Source organism: Mandrillus leucophaeus, unplaced genomic scaffold (genome assembly GCF_000951045.1).
Source record: "Mandrillus leucophaeus isolate KB7577 unplaced genomic scaffold, Mleu.le_1.0 Scaffold338, whole genome shotgun sequence".
NCBI lineage: Eukaryota > Metazoa > Chordata > Mammalia > Primates > Cercopithecidae > Mandrillus > Mandrillus leucophaeus.
This window is the reverse complement of record NW_012103565.1, coordinates 808,128-825,635: the sequence shown is the minus strand read 5'-3', so window position 1 is coordinate 825,635 and position 17,508 is coordinate 808,128. Positions and strand designations below refer to the sequence as shown.

The window sequence follows — 17,508 nt, the reverse complement described above, 5'->3', positions numbered from 1 at the left end:
AACTAGTTCAACCATTGTGGAAGACAGTGTGGCGATTCCTCAAGGATCTAGAACTAGAAATACCATTTGACCCAGCCATCCCATTACTGGGTATATATCAAAAGGATTATAAATCATGCTGCTATAAAGACACATGCATGTGTATGTTTATTGCAGCACTATTCACAATAGCAAAGACTTGGAACCAACCCAAATGTCCATCAATGATAGACTGAATTAAGAAAATGTGGCACATGTACACTATGAAATACTATGCAACCATAAAAAAGGATGAGTTCATGTCCTTTGTAGAGACATGGATGCAGCTGGAAACCATCATTCTGAGCAAACTATCGCAAGACAGAAAACCAAGCACCACATGTTCTCACTCATAGGTGGGAACTGAAAATGAGAACACTTGGACACAGGTTGGGGAACATCACACACCAGGACCTGTCATGGGTGCGGGGAGTGGGGAGCGATAACATTAGGAGAAATACCTAATATAAATGACAAGTTAATGGGTGCAGCACACCAACCTGGCACAAGTATACATACGTAACAAACCTGCACATTGTGCACATGTACCCTAGAACTTAAAGTATAATAATAATAAAAAAAAAATGAAAACACAATATACCAGAATTTATGGTATGATGCCATAGCATTATTTAAGGAGAAATTTACAGAACTAAACATCTATATTAGAAAACAAGAAAGGACTGAAATCAGTGACTTTGACTTTGATGTTAGAATACCAGAGAAAGAAGAACAAAGGAGACCTAAGCTAAGCAGAAGAAAGGAAAGATCAGTAGAAGTTCACGAAATAGAAAACAGAAAATAGAGAAAAGTCAGTGAAATCCCAAAGCTAGTTTTTTGATAAGCTCAATAAAATTTATAAATCTTTAGCCAGAGTTAACAGGGAAAAAAAAAAAAGAGAAAATGCAAATTATCAATATCAGGAATGAGTGAAGTGACATTGCTACAGAGACTAGGTATATTTAAAGGATAATAAGTAATATTATGAACAACTTTATGCTAGTAAATTTGAAAACAAATTTTAAAAATCTTTGAAAGATACAAATTGTGAAGATTACTAAAAAGACATGGATAATCCTAATAGTTCTATGTCTACTAATGAAATTGAATTTAATGTATAGTTAAAACCTTCCCACAAAGAAAGCTCTAGGCCCACGTGCCTTTACTGATGAATTTTATGAAACATCAAAAGAAGAGGCATTGCAAGCTTTACACAGACTCTTTCAGAAGTTGCACAAGTGAAAGACTTTCCAACCCATTCTGAGATCAACATTACCTCTTGTTAAAACTAGACCAAAATGATACAAGTAAGGAAAACTATAGGCCATCATTCTTTATGATAATGGGTACAAAAAATCTAAACAAAATTTCAGTGGTTGAAATTCAGCAATATATAAAAAAGATAACACATTATGATCAAGTGAAGTTTTTCTTAGTAATACAGTGTTGGATTAACATTCAAAATTTAATTAGTGGTATATGCCCAGAAGAAATGAAAGCAGAGGCTCAAGCAGATATATGTACACCCATGTTCATAGCAACATTATTTACACTAGCCCAAAGGTGGAGGCAACCTAAATGCCCATCAACAGATGCATGTATAAACAAGTTTGGTGTACACATACAGTGGAATATTATTCAGCCTTAAAAAGGAAGGAAGTCCTGACACATGCAAATGAACCTTGAAGACATAGTGAAATAAGCCAATCAAAAAAGGACAAGGCCAGGTGTAGTGGCTCACACCTATAATCCAGCACTTTAGGAGGCCAAGGCTGATGGATCACCTGAGGCCAGGAGTTTGAGACCAGCCTGGCCAACATGGTGAAACCTCCTCTCTACTAAAAATACAAAAATTAGCTGGGCGTGGTGGTGTGCGCATATCATCCCAGCTACTTGGGAGGCTGAGGCAAGAGAATCGCTTGAACCCGGGAGGTGGAGGTTGCAGTGAGCTGAGATTGTGCCATTGCACTGCAGCCTGGGTGACAGAGCAAGATTCCATGTCAAAAAAAAAAAAAAAAGAAGAAATACTGAAAGATTTCCCTTATAAATGAGGTACTTATTGTAATCAAATTCATAGAGACAGAAAGGAGAATGGTGATTGCCAAGGGCCAGGAGAGGGGGAAATGGCGAGTTAGTGGGTAAAGAGTTTCAGTTTGGGAAGATGAGAAAGTTCTAGAGAGTGAAAGGTGGTGATGGTTACACAACAGTGTGAATGTACTTAATGCCACAGAATGGTATGCTTAAAATGGTTTCAGTTGTAAATTTTTTGTTGTGTATATTTTAATACAATAAAAATATTAAAAGATTACATATGTGGATTACTTAGTGAAGTATCTGAAACATAGTTTAATGGTCCAATAAATATTAATTCCTTTCAAAAAAAAAAAAAGAAAGCAGTGTTGACAAGAATGTGGAGAAATTAGAACCCTCTTTTTGTTTTTGTTTTTTTGTTTTGTTTTGTTTTGTTTTTTGATACAGAGTTTCGTTCTTGTCGCCCCGGCTGGAGTGCAGTGGCGTGATATCGGCTTGCTACAACCTCTGCCTCCCGGGTTCAAGTGATTCTCCTGCCTCAGTCTTTTAAGTAGCCGGAATTACAAGTGCTCGCCACTGATGCCTGGCTAATTTTTGTATTTTTTAGTAGAGACAGGGTTTCACCGTGTTGGCCAGGCTAGTCTTGAACTTCTGACCTCAGGTGATCCACCTGCCTCAGCCTCCCAAAGTGCTGGGATTACAGGCGTGAGCCACCGCACCCAGGCCTGGAACACTGTGGGTGGGAATGTAAAATGGTGTAGCCACTTTGAAAAACAGTTTGGCAGTTCCTCAAAGAGTTAAATATAAAGTTACCTTGTGACACAACATTTTTACTTCTAGTTAGGTACCCAAGAGAACTGAAAGCATAGTCATGTGTTGCTTAATGACGGTGACACATTCTGAGAAATGCATTGCTAGGCGATTTCAATGCTGTGTGAACATGAGAGAGTGTACTTACACCCCTAGATGGGATTGCCTGCTACATGCCTGGGCTAGAGGGTATAACCTGTTGCTCCCTAGGCTTGCACACCTGTACAGCATGTTACTGTTATGAATACTGTAGGCAGTTGTAGCACAATGGTATTTGTTACAATAAACATATCTAAAAATAGAAAAGGTGCAGTAAAAATTTGATGCAAAAGATTTAAAAAATGGTATGGTTTGCCTGGATAGGGCACTTACCATGAATGGAGCTTGGAGAACTGGAAATTGCTCTCTGTGAGTCAGTGAGTGAGTAGTGAGTGAATGTGAAGGCCTTGGACATTACTGTACACTGCTGTAGACTTCATAAACATTGTACACTTAGGCTACACTACATTTGCTTAAAAATGTTTTTTCAATAATAAACCTAGTGAACTCTATTTTTACTTTATAAACTTTTTAATCTTTTCAACTTTTCAGCTTTTTTGTAATAACAGAGCTTAAAACACAAACACAACTGTACAAAATATTTTTTCTTCATACCTTTATTCTCTAGGTTTTTTGTTTTTTAAATTTTTAATATTTGTTTTATTTTTTAAACATTTTTGTTAAAAGCTAAGACACAAACACACTCATTAGCCTAGGCCTACTTAGGGTGAGAATCATCAATATCACTGTCTTCCACCTCCACAGCTCGTCCCACTGGAAGGTCTTCAGGGGGCATAACACCCATGGAGCTGTCACCTCCTATCACAACAATGCCTTCTTCTGGATACCTCCTGTGGGACCTGCATGAGGCTGTTTTACAGTTAACATTTTAAAAATATATATAAAAAGAAGGAGTACACTCTAAAATGCTGATTTTAAAAGTATAGTATGGTAAATACATAAACCAGTAACATGGTCATTTAGTATCATTATCAAGTAACATTATTGCAGGTGCTATACTTTTATATGACTGGCAGCACAATAGGTTTGTTTTCACCAGGATCACCACAGATAGGTGAGTAACGCATTGTGCTAGAACAGCCACGCCCTTTCAGCTGCATTATACTCTTATGGTGCCACAGTTGACTGAAGCATCGTTAGGTGGAGCATGACAGTATTCACACAAAAACTCATACATATCTCTTCATAACAACGTTATTCATAATGGCCAAAAAAATGGAAGTAACCTCAATGTCCATCAGTGATGAATGGATAAACAAAATGTGGTATATATATATGCATTGACTTATTTAGCCATTTAGGAATGAAGTACAGGCTACAAAATGGTTGAACCTTGGAAACTTATGCTAAGAGAAAAAAGCCACACACAAAAGGCCACGTGTTGTATGATTACACTTATATGAAGTGTCAGGAATAAGAGGTAATTCATAGAGAAAGATAATAGATTAGTGTTTTCCAAGGATGAGGGAAGTGGGAGTTGGGGATATAGAGTTTCATTTTGGGATGATGGAAATGTTCTGGAAATAGATAATAGTGATGATGCACGACATTGTGAGTAACTAATAACCAGTGAATTACATACTCTAAAATGTTTAAAGTGGTGAATTTTGTGTTATGTGAATTTTACCTCAATACAGAATTTTAAAAATCAATAAATGATCCCAAAACCAAAGACATTACAAGAAAGAAAACTGCAGACCAGTATGTCTCCTTAAAAAAAAAAAAAAAAAAAAAAACTAGCAAATTGACCCCAACCATATATAAAAAGAATTACACAGCATGACCTAGTGGGATTTATTCCAGATAGGCAAAGCAGGTTCAGCATTCAAAAATCAGTGTAATCCATTACGTCAACAGGTTAAAGAAGAAAAATCATATTGTTAATTTAATGTGGCAAAGCATTTGGTAAAATCCAGTTCATTATAAAATATTCTCAGCAAACTTGGACTAGAGGGGAGCTTCTTCAATAAAGAAATATCTACAGAAACCCTGCAGCTAACATCGTCCTTAATGGTGATAAAAGAGATGCTTTCCCTCTAAGATCAGGATCAAGGCAAGGAAGAGGTCCCTCTCACCACTCCTATTCAAACCCACGTTTTTCTTAGGAGTTTCTGAAGCTTAGTGATAAGTTATCTATCTTTGAATTTTTTTTCAATAAAAGAATCTTTTTCACCTTAAACAAAAGTATGTGATCTGAGTTTTGGGGTTTTTTTGTTCGTTTTTGTTTTCTGGTAATCATAGGTAGCCTGACACTGAGAGAGTGGACCAACTTTGACATCAGGGAGAACAGGATTTTTATTCTATCTTTGTCATTCGTTGGTTTTGTAGCTTTGAGCAAGCCACTTAACATTTCTAGCCTCTGCCTTCTCTGGCACAGGAAGGCCGCTCAGAGGGCTAAAGTCCCTTATCATCTAGGGCTACTGTCATCCCCTTGGACTCGAATATGATAGATAGAAGGCTAAAGGCCCCCTCAGTGAAAAGAGGGGTGAGGTGCTAGGGGCCACTTTCTGCTTGAAATAGACTTGAGTATACTTGAACTCATTAGAGAGTTCACTTTTTATTCCCTCACTGATAGAACTTGAATTGAACATTTGATGATAGAGACATAAAAAGATCTTCACGAGTTTCTCCAAGAAGACACATCTTTTAGTTAAAGCCTGTGTTTTGATCTTGATGGTGGCTGGTACCCTGAAAGCAGATGTGTGTTGTAGACATCACAGTGTCACTGCTTCCCTACTCCCTTAGATTCTCCAAGCTTCAAATACCAGCTCTTAAAACATCAGGCATTTGTTGAATGACTGCCCTGTGGCTGTTCACTCTGGTTCTGACTGTATTGTATGGTAGCAATCCCAAGGGGCCATCTTGCTAAGGTTGTATTTGTTGTAAAATGATGAAATCATCCACTTTGCAGGGTCATTACAATGATTAAGCTAGAGAATGTATTTAAGTGCCTGGCACTTGTTAGACATTCAAAAATTGGCAGATGATATTATTGTCAGCAGAGTCGCATTTGTCCATCCATACTGTCTAACTCTGTGTTCATGATCAAAATGTGAAACCAGTGTCTTCTCTGTGACCTCACCACAGTCATGATGAGTGTGTTCATGCCCCGTCAGACTGCCAGCCCTTGGGAGCAGGGCCCGGGGAGGTCCAGGTTGCAGGATGTCAGTCTTTGTTCATTCCAGTCAGCTCTGTTCAGTGACTGCAGATGCCCTCCACCTTACTGCCTGGAATATATAATAAGGCAAAAATCCTTCCACCTGATTTCATTCGGTAACTGAGAAGCTCTAAGACCTCAGTCAAGCTACTCCACCTCATTGTGCCTCACTTTTCCCATGTGTAAAATAGGGAGATGGGTTAACTGATATGAATAGCCTCTTCTAATTCTGGAATTGTGTGATGTGGTAACTGTGATCATGTTACTCTTGTTTATTAACAACTCTAGAAAATTTGCTCTTATTATCATTTGTACAAACACACACACTTTGGCATAAGGGATACTTCACTTTCTTCTATATGGTTCTTAGGAATAATTCTGTCCTCCTTCCATGCATTTAATTTCTGAAAGAAAGTGTTCATCTAGAACTTTTGTATGACTTTATAAGACAGACTTCATTAAAAGAATAACGGTATGCTCCAGTTTTTTTATAAGTGCACATAAACTGATGGTAGTGATATATATGAACATCGCTCCTATTGTGTTTTGTGGTCACACTGGATGTGGCTCTCTCCAGTCCAGCAGCCCTAGCTTGTCTGAGGAAGTGGCCCAGGCCCTTTGGTAACAGGAGCTATGTGTGGCAATAATCCTTGTGTTGGCACAAATGGGGCAGAGGGGGAACATTGGGAAGAGATGGATAGTTTTATTTTAATCACCAAAAACACTCAGACACACCAGTCTACAGGGGAATACCCCCACCCCCGACGAGAACCACTGTTCTACCTTGTCCTTAAAATGGTTCTGCCGTTCAGCTTATTCTGGGGTGGAGAGAAGAAGAGAATGGTGAATCTCTGTGGGCCGTGTTCTTCCAGCCTCCTTAGGATGCTTTATAGGTTGTTTTCTTTTCTCTTGGTTTTCAGCGCATCAGAGCAGAGTGACGATGATCCTGTTTGTCCTGGAGCTGGAGTGGGTGCTGAGCACAGGACAGGACAAGCAATTTGCCTGGCACTGCTCTGAGAGTGGGCAGCGCCTGGGAGGTTATCGTACCAGTGCCGTGGCCTCAGGTCTGCAGTATCCTTTGCTGGACAAAAATCTCTTAGTAGGAACTTAACTCTGATTCATGAAATTTTGGGATGTGTGCAACTTGAAAGTTTTGTTAATGACTGAGTTGCCCAGTATAGATTACAATGCTCATAGAATTTCCTAAGGCACAAATCATCAAGAGTTCCCATGTAAGTAGAGTGAAGCGCGATCACTTGACCTGAAATAATAGACTGCTGAGCCATTTGTGAGTCTACTGTAACACAAGGTCTGACATCTAGACAGAACACAGTGCAGATTCATGAACCTCAGCTGTCAGAAATAATTATGGTACATGAAGATGAAATCATCACCAAAATGTAATCTTTGCTCTTCGTACAGAAGTAATTTACACATAGATACCAAGGTTGTGAACATTCCTATTGGTGCCTGGGAAAAGAACCACAGGATTCCTGTTCAGTTTTAAATAGTTATTGCCAGGTTACCAAGCTAGGACCAGAGTGGGTGAGCTGGTATCTACATGGTGATGTTAAAAGCTTTGTTCCAGGAATGAGACATTTTCAGGATATGTAGAGTGATATTTTTGTTTCCCAAATTGCCAGGGTCCTCATGCTCATGGTGAATCCTTGCTGATGCTGGGTAATGCTCACATCTGCCCAACTAGGCTCCAGCAAGCACAGTAATGACTAGTGTGTAGCACGTGTGGATGCGGCTACCACTGTAGGGAGTAAAGGACCCTGGGTTCTTAGTTTTAAAAGCATATGGTCTCTTTATCTTCTGACAAATTAAGAAGTAGGTAGAAACAGGCCACTAGTCAGGGAAAGCAGGAAGAAACAGTAAGTCCTGCTTTCTAATTTCATCTCCATATTTATAAAATGCCTATTCAGTGATTCTCAACATCTGACAAAGTACATTGCTGTTTCTGTGAAACTGTGTGGCATTCAAAGGTATATTTTTGTGTATATATAGGCTAATATCACTCTTATTTTTCTCACTAGAAGAGCAAGGTGAAGAAACTAAGAATGACCATTGTGGAAAGTTGTAAAAGTAGCAAGTTGCTGAGAAGACCAAAGGCAAGGATGATAAGGAATGGCAGGCAGGATCAGCTCATCTTTGAGAGGGTAGTACTACCGGTTAATAAAAGAAAACGCCAAACTTTACTTTCTAAAAGCCAATTCAGATGAGCATAATACGTAAGTTGAAATACATGAACTCTCTTGCCAATACATAAATGACGTCTTAGTGTTAGAGCTGGAAGGACACTTAGAGATCACCTAGTCCAACCCTCTGTCTTCGTCCATTTGGGCTGCTATCATAAATTACTGTAAACTGGGTATCCTTTAAACACCAGCAATTTATTGCTCACAATTCTGGAGGCTGGGAATTCTCAGATCAAGGCACCAGCAGGTTCAGTGTCTGGTGAGGGCGCTTGCTTCCTGCTTCATAGACAACATCTTGCTGTGTCCTCACATGGTGAAAGGGCAGAGGACCTTTCTGTGGCCTTTTTTTATAAGGGCACTAATCCCGTTCATGAGGATTCATCTCCAAACACCATCACATTGGGAATTAGGTTTTAACATATGAATTTGGGGGAGACATAATCATTCTGTCTTCCTTATCTCTTTCTCTCTGTTTCTTACACACACACACACACACACACACACACACACACACACTGTAACTGGGTGGTGATGGATGTGTTAATCAATTTGACCATGATTATTACACAGTGTATATGTATATCACATCATCACATTCAACATTTTGAATATATACAATCTTTGTCAATTAAATACTTTTTTAGAATTCAGTCTATACTACCTTCATTTTACAGATGAGCTGGCTGAAGCCCAGAAAGAGTCCTGTGTCTTATCTGAGGCCACCCAGCTAGTAAGTAGGAAAATCCTCACAAGAATCCAGACCTTCTGCCTTGGACTCCTATTTTTTTCCCATTGTACTGCATTGCTCCTTCAAAAAGGAACTAATGGCCTCAATATAATTTGATCTTATTCTGGTTTCTGTATCACTTAGCCAAGCCCAGCAAGTATGGAAAAAAAATACAGATCTTGCCCTCAGGAAGCTAACTTTTTAAACTATTTGAAAATAAAAAACAAATAGATAGTGTCCAACTTTCCCTGACTGATGTAGTCTTTGATGTAGGATTATAACCACCACAGCTTCTCCCTTCGGGCATCTCCAGGAGTCATCCTCATTTGGTGACTATTCCCTTTTCCCACATCATGTGGTTTACCAAGCAGAAAGTCGTGTGGTTGGGTATGAGAAGCCTGTGTGTGTGAGAGTCTCTGGTTTCAGTTCCATCCAGCCAGCCTCACTGTTCAGGTGGTGGAGAGGTGCAGTACTACAGACAGGCCCTCCCAGAAGATTCCCTGACCTCTGCCAGCTCTGCCTTGCCAACTATGATTTTGGAGCCATGGTTTCAACCTTTGCTCTTGAGTATTTTTCCATTGCTAAACACTGATGGCATGACAGCTCTGTGCTTTTGCCAGAGGGTCTCAGCCAAGAACCATGTGACTTTTCTAAGGCTAGAAGTTTTTTCTGGGAGCTGGCTGATAGATTAATAGGCAAGCCATACAGTATTAGGGGTTCACATTTAAATTTAGCTTTTAAAAACATTTCCTTCTGAGAACCTCCCACCACCTCCCCTCTCTTCCTTCTTTTTGTCACCCTCCACACTTACAGGGGTTTTGGTTTTGTCATTGTTTGTTTTAGTGATGAAGGGAGGAGGAAGATCTGATGAATCAACATAAAATATTATGAATAATATCATTAATCCTATTTATCTTCATAGTAGACAGCTAATGGTTGATAAGAGACCTCCACAGATGAACTCATTCTCTTCTATCACCACCTCAAACAGTCATTCAGCCAAGGCAACAAGTGACAGACTAAATCAGATTGAATTCAGCCTTTATTCCTCTTCTTTCAGGCATCTTAGTGGAGAAGTAAATATGCAATGAAAATGACCAAAATTCAAGTAGAAAAATAAAGGAAGACAAAGAGACTGGTTCATAAATTGAATTGTCAATTTATGAGTAACCTCAAATTTTTCGATTGTTTTGACTGAAGATCTGAAACTTCAAATATAAATTACCTGTAATAGGAACAACAAGAATGACAATAATAATAGAGAAGGAGAGGAAAGGAAAAGGATAAAGAAAGAAATATCTTAGATTTGCAGGCCCTGAAAATATCTTAGATTTTCAAGCTTTTACATATTACTTTGTTCACTGTCAAAACAATAATGTGAAGTAAAAACAAAAGACCTAATTCTCAGTTTTCACAGTGTAGAAACCAAGGCTCAGAGAGTAGGTGACTTGCTCAAGGTCACGTGACTGTTGGCTAGCAGAACCAGGATTAGAATTTGGGGATTATAATTTTTCAGCCAGCCCTCTGCACAACTGGGTACAGCAGAATAGGGTTACTTCCCAAACGCCCCATGGAAGGTAGATGATAGTAAATAGAAATGTGTTCCTTCCCCACTTCACTTGTTAGTCTTTAAATTTGTGAATACTTTATCCAACGTCATTTGTCAGTGTCTTGTTATTTGACCATGTTTTTATCATATTTTTCATGTTTTCACAAAAATAATTCAAATACTCTATTTTAGGATTTTGTTCATGTCAGAGATATTTCCAAAATGTCACCATGTGTAGTGGAATGTTTCCCACCTAATGTAATCTCTTAGATTTATTTCTGTTCAGGTGAAGAGTTCTGAAAAGCTGTTAAGATTATGTCAGTTTCTTCCTATCATACTTAATGCCAGTCATTCACATCCACTGTTGGTTCTTCTATCCCTTTTTGCTTTCTCTCAGTTTTTGCTGGAGTATTTTAAAGCAAATTCTAGACCTTATATCATTTTATCCTTATATACTTCACTGAAAATATATGGGTTACTTTTTCGGTAATCACAATGCTATTGTTACATCTAAAAATTAACAATCTTTGATCTCCTTGATATTGTTGAATTTCAGATTTCACTGATTATTTTGAAAATGATTTTTGTGCAGTAGGTTTGTTGGAAATTGGATCTGGACAAGATCCACACATTGCATGTGGTTGTCACATCTTCTAAATCTTTCTTCATCCAGAGCAGTGCCCCCTTCACTTTTTTTAATGCCACTGCCTCGTTGAAGGTACTGAATCAGTTCTCCTGCACACAGCCCCACATTCTAAATTGATGTCATTTAACTTGCTCCTGTACGTACCTTCCTCACATATTTTCAGTAAACTGAAAAACTGCCCTATAATCTTGATTTCATTCAGATTCAGCCTTTTAGTGAGAGCATTTGGTTCTCACCAAGCGTGCTTCATAGAGGTTCCCATTATAAGGCACATGGCATTGCATTGTCGCCCTTTCAGTTATGCTGAGATTGATCGGCAGTTCAGGTGGTGACAGCCGGATCCCTGCAGCGCCGTCCTCCATACCAGCCTTTTAATGGTTTCATCTATTGTTGAGCTTTGCCGGAACACTTTTTCGTTAAGGTTGCAAAATGGTGATTTTCTAATCCTATCGTATTTTTCCCATGTATTTGTTGGAATACTTCTAAAGCATAACTTCCCCCCCTCACTAACTAGGGCTATTTGGTTACCCTGAAATACAATTATTATAGGAAAAGCAAGATAAATTCTTATATCTTTCTTTTTAGTCCTAATTTTCAGAGTACAAATTTGGTGCCCTGTTTACTTTTAATAGGAATCTTTTTTTTTTTCTTTTTGAGCACTATTACGAAATCTTAGGTTGATTGGTTGTTTTTAAATAATAATATGTTCAGTATATTTCAATAAACTGCCATCTTTTTATTTTATGTTCCAGTTATTCTATCTTTGGCCAGTAACAGGTCCATTAAATGGGCTCCAATGTCTTTTTAAAATTTTTTTTTTTTTTTTTTTGAGATGGAGTTTCACTATTGTCATCCAGGCTGGAGTGCAATGGCACGATCTCAGCTCACTGCAACCTCTGCCTCCTGGATTCAAGCGATTCTCCTGCATCAACCTCCCGAGTAGCTGAAATTACAGGCGCCGACCACCACACCCAGCTAATTTTTTGTATTTTTAGTAGAGACGGGGTTTCACTATGTTGGCCACGCTGATCTTGAACTCGTGACCTCATGATCCGCCCGCCTCGGCCTCCCAAAGTGCTGGGATTACAGGCATGAGCCATCGCACCCAGCCCAATTTTTATGTTTTAAAGACTATTTTTTAGAGCAATTTTAGGTTCACAGCAAAATTGAGCAGAAAGTATAGAGATTGCCTATGTGCCTCATGAGCTCAACATGCACGGCCTCCCCATTACCAGCATCCCCCACCAGAGTAGTACGCTTGTTACAGTCAGTGAACCTACACTGGCACGTCATTGTCACCCGAAGTCCATAGTTTAGGGTTCACTCTTGGTGTTGTGCGTTCTGTGGATTTGGACAAATATATAAAGACAAGCTACAATTACAATGGTAATTGTAGCATCATATGGAATAGTTTTACTGCTCTAAGTAGCCTCTGTACTCTACCTGTTCATCCCTTACCACCGTGTCTGAAATAAGCCCACTTAGCCTTGGGTAGCTTCCTTGCCTTCTGACTCAACATGTCTCAAGTTCATCTTGTACTTTTCCTATCCCAATCCTGGAATCAGCCATTTTTTTAGTGAGGAACAATATTCAGAGATAGCTGAGAAGTATATATAAATGTGTGTGTATTTTTTAAAAGAGAATAAATCATCAGTTAATATAATATTTCTTATTCAAATTTAACATTACGGGATTTTTACTTTTTGGTTTTTGTACTTGATTCTTTTATCTGAGGCTGAAAATCTTGGTTGTTAAAACACTGGCGTAGTTCCTCGTTTGCTTTATCCTACGTTTTATTTAAATGGTTCCAAAATAATGAGCAATACTAAATAACAATAAGACTACTGAATGAGATTTTAGATTTCTTTGCAACTCTCTTTGTCCTTAGAATATATTCTACCAGTGATGGAGGTGAGACTTCCCCCTTGTCATAGTTCCCATTTTGGAATCCTGTAATATTTTTACATATTAAAAAATACATAAAATTTTTGCTCAGGCACGGTGGCTCACACCTGTAATCCCAGCACTTTGGGAGGCCAAGGTGGAAGGATCACTTGAGCCTAGGAGTTTGAGACCAGCCTGGACAACAAAATGAGACACTGAAACATTGAAAATGTTGTGTTTTAAAGGCACTTGAAATCGTTCTAATTATGTGATTATGTCACCAATTTGATAGTTAGGTTCATTCATTTTACTTTGTTTTCAATTTGGGGGATTTTAAAAAAATATATTTGAGATATATATGTATATATATATTACATATATATATTCTTTTTTTCTTTTTTTTTTTTTAAGACAGAGTCTCACTGTGTCACCCAAGCTGGAGTGTAGTGGCTTGAACATGGCTGACTGCAGCTTCGACTTCCTGGACTCAGGCAATCCTCCTGTCTCAGCCTCCCATGTAGCTGGAATCACAGGCATGTGCCACCATGCCCAGCTAATTATTTTAATTTTTGTAGAGGTGAGTTCTCACTTTGTTGCCCAGGCTGGTCTCAAATTCCTGGGTTCAAGTGATCCTCCCTTCTTGGCCTCCCAAAGTGGCTCCCATGAGCCACTGTGCCTGGTCACAAATTTTATGTACCTTTTAATACGTAAAAATATTACAAAATTCTAAAATAGGAGCTATGACAGGGGAGAAGTCTCATTCCCATCACTGTCCCCTCACCTTGCCACTTTTGTTAGATCTTAATCCTTCTAGTGCTTCCCTTTCTAAATATGAGTGCACACATGCAAATGCACACACATACATATATACACTTTTGTATTTCTCTCCGTTTCTCACACAAAGGTAGTATAGCTTATAAACTCTGATATGCCTTGGCTGCCCCCCCCCCCACACACACACTTGATAATATATCCTGGTGTTTGTGTATACAGATCTCCATTTTTCCCCCAGCTGCATAATATTCTATTGTGTGGATGTAGCATAGTTAATTCAGTAAGTCTCCTGTTGATAGACGTTTGGGTTATTTTCAAACTTTAGCTATTAAAATAACATGGAGTGACTAGCCTTGGGCATGTGTCATTTTGTATTTTTGCCTGTGTATCTCTGGGTAGATCTTTAGAAATAGGGTTGCTAGGCTTTGTCAACCAGAGAAGCTTGTTAGAGACTCCATGCCTAGGGCTTTTACTGGTCATGTAGGCAGGTCTGCCTGGGACATTCCAAAATTCTAGATTCCCAGAAGGAAAGCAGGTATTCAGTGTAAGCCACAATGTTTGAACAGTTAAGGCACAGTGAACCACTCTTATCAGTTAATGGTGGGAACCTTCCCAAAATCCAGATTCCCAGACACTATGCCAACTTCATAAGCTGGCTTTCAGAGGATCACAGTCAGAGCTGCTGTGTTAACTCTTTTTGCACAGCACCATTTTGATTTATTCTCGAACTATCTATTAATAGCTCCATTCAAATTTTGCCCATTTTTCTATTAGGTTTGGGATCTTTTTCTTCTTGATTGCTCTTTTTGTATTAGAGATTTGGGCCCTTTGTGACATAAATTGCAAATATTTTTTTCCAGTTTATCTTTTGGCTTTGCTCATAATATTTGTTGTGTTTTTGAGTCATAGCTTTTCCCACTCCAAGGTTACAAAGAAACTTTCCTATCTAAAGCTTCTGTTTTCATTTTCTACATTTAGATCCCTAATTCATTTGGAATCTGTCCTGGTATACATTGTGAAATACAGATTCTATTTTCTTTTTCCAAATGGCTATCCAGTTTGTGCCAACATCATTTTTTTAAATTCATCTTTTCCTTATTCATTTGTAAAGCTACCTTCATCAGACATTTACTAAATTTCAATGTGCTTTTGGGTTTATTTTGCAACTTTGTATTCTGTCAGTCTGTTTATGCACCAATACCACACTTTTAATTAAAGAAACTTTATAACATTTTTTAATATCTGGTAGGGCTAACCTCCCTATCACATACCATATTGTTCTTATTTTCAGAGTATTCTTGGCTCTTTTTGCTTATTTATTTTTCCATATGAACACTTCTAGCTGTAGAAAACAACATGTGGTGATATTTTTAAAATATATAGATTTATGTTATTAATTTAGGAGCAAGAAGTGACATTTTTAAGTCTTACTGTCCAATAATGCAGTATGTCCTTCATTTGGTTAAGTTCACTTTTGTGTCGTTCAGCACTGTCTTCAAGTTTTCCTCAGATGGGATTTGCGTATTTCTTGTTACATTTATGCCCTGTTTCTTCATTGTAAATTCCCCCATTTAATTTTGAGAAACAATCCTTAATGCTTACATGATAGATTTGATGTTGAAACCCGGCATGTGTTTATTGGTGACCACTCAGGCCAAGTAACAATCCTCAAACTGGAGCAAGAAAACTGCACCCTGGTCACAACATTCAGAGGACACACAGGTACGATTAACAGCAAAATCATCATATGCTGATAGCACAGTGAGATATCGCCTGCTGCATCTCCTGATGTTCAGATATGTTTTGAAAGTGGCAAAGTACAGTCCATGCTTGTGCAAAGATACACATGATACGCTTAACTGATTTCAAAATGGTTCAGTAAAATATAACGTCAAACATTTTTCTGTATAATCCAAACAAAAGAGAAACCAATCTATTTTGAAAATGTTGATAATTTGGTTCTCTGTCATATTGCACCAGAGAAAGCCAGTGTTGGCATACATTAATGAGGCATTGTTTGAGAGCATGTGGCTTCAGACGGCTGAAACCCCAGAAGGCCAAAAAGACAGCTACCTTGGTCTGACCTTGCCTTTCCTGGAGTTAGAAGATGGTGTACAAGAAAGATTCCCACTTCCAAGTCAAATGGAAAGACAGATATATTCTTCATGAGTAGCTAGACTTTGTGAAAAGGCTCAAGTTCCTCTCCAACTTTACTTCCTTCATATCCTTTTCAGGTTAAAACCTAAGGTCCCCTTTACGTTATTGCTGTGCTCAGGGTCATTTAAGCAAGGTAGTATAAAATATTCATGTTTAGCCTTTGAAAGACTTGATCAATGATGATGATTAATTTTTTACTCGTAGTTTTAACATGTACTATTGACTCTAGAACATATCGACCCTAGAAAATGAGTCATTGCCAGTTTTCATGGTTCTTAAAGGGCCTTTCCGTTTTCTACCAGCTACCAACCCATGATTTTGTGTAAAATGAGATAATACTGAGTTTAGATGTCGATAAGAAAAAAAGTAGGGGAAAGAGGATATAAAATTGGATAATACCTAGATCATAAGGGGCTTCCTAAAGGGAAATGGAATGCTAGAATAAGAAACATATAGTAAGGAGAAAATTGAATACAAGGAAGAAGATTCATAAAAGATCATCTGAATTATTTATGCCTTTGGGAGGAAGAACACATGGAAATATCCCCTATGGATAGGACCCTGGTCTTCCCTGACTGAATTTCTTTTTTAGCCACTTACACCCTCACCTACACTTTGGCCAAGACTGGGCCTGGGGTTCTGTGGAGGACCCAGAACTGTCCCACCTCAGAAGTCTTAAACTTCTGTGCTTTACGCAGACTTCAGCCTCCTCATTCTCCAATTCCCTACACCCTTTCTTCATTCCACTTACTGTTTCCCCTTGTGGCGCATTCCAGCCTGTGGTCCCTCCATTTTTCCAGCGTCTCAGCCCCTGCATCACCTTTCCTCCCAGTGGTGCATCGCTTCACCCATGCCTTCCCAGCATTCTCAGTTCTGTGAATGTAAATATTCTGCCTTCTTGGCAAGCCTGTCTGATTCAGACTAACTCTCCACCTTTTCTTGTTGTGCAGCCAGCTGCTGGGTCTATAGTAGTCACACTGCCTTGAGGTTTAGACCATCATTACCATTGCACACTCAGGATTTCCTGTGTAGACTTATGAAGTTGCCTAATAATCACTCTCCCTGTCCTCAGTTCGCTCCTTCTTCCAGGCCCCTAAACAGAGACCTTCACCATCCTTCCCAAGCCCCCATCCCCATCTCATTCCTTGCCTCTTCCTTCAAAAGCTGTCAGATAGAAGCCTAAAAAGAAAAAAAAAAAAGTATTTCTTGCCCACTGTATAGCCCCCCGACCCCAACAAACAAACTTTTTCTCTCGCCACTTCTCCTCTCCTCAGTGCAGGAGAGCTGCCTTCCTCTGGCCCCAGGCTATTCGCAGGGTGTCCCTACCAAAATGGATTGCCTTGGTCTCTCTTTTGACTAACTCTTTTCAATTTATTAACATGCTTATGTTTTTTGCCTCTGGTAGAAAAACAAACCAACACCCTCTCAATCCCGTGTCTTATAGCAAGTTCCTTCTTATTCTCTTAATAGCAATGCTTTAAAAATCGTGGTAAA

The 17,508-nt window shown here is 38.8% G+C and overlaps 1 protein-coding gene across 1 annotated transcript in view; it reads left to right on the top strand.

Moving 5' to 3' along the window:
- Positions 1–17,508, top strand: part of WDFY2 (WD repeat and FYVE domain containing 2) — a 179,046-nt gene that overhangs the window by 128,847 nt on the left and 32,691 nt on the right. The window contains exons 5-6 of the mRNA XM_011988757.1: positions 6,997–7,147; positions 15,467–15,579. Coding sequence (XP_011844147.1) covers positions 6,997–7,147; positions 15,467–15,579 — 264 coding nt within the window. The remainder of the gene's footprint in view (positions 1–6,996; positions 7,148–15,466; positions 15,580–17,508) is intronic.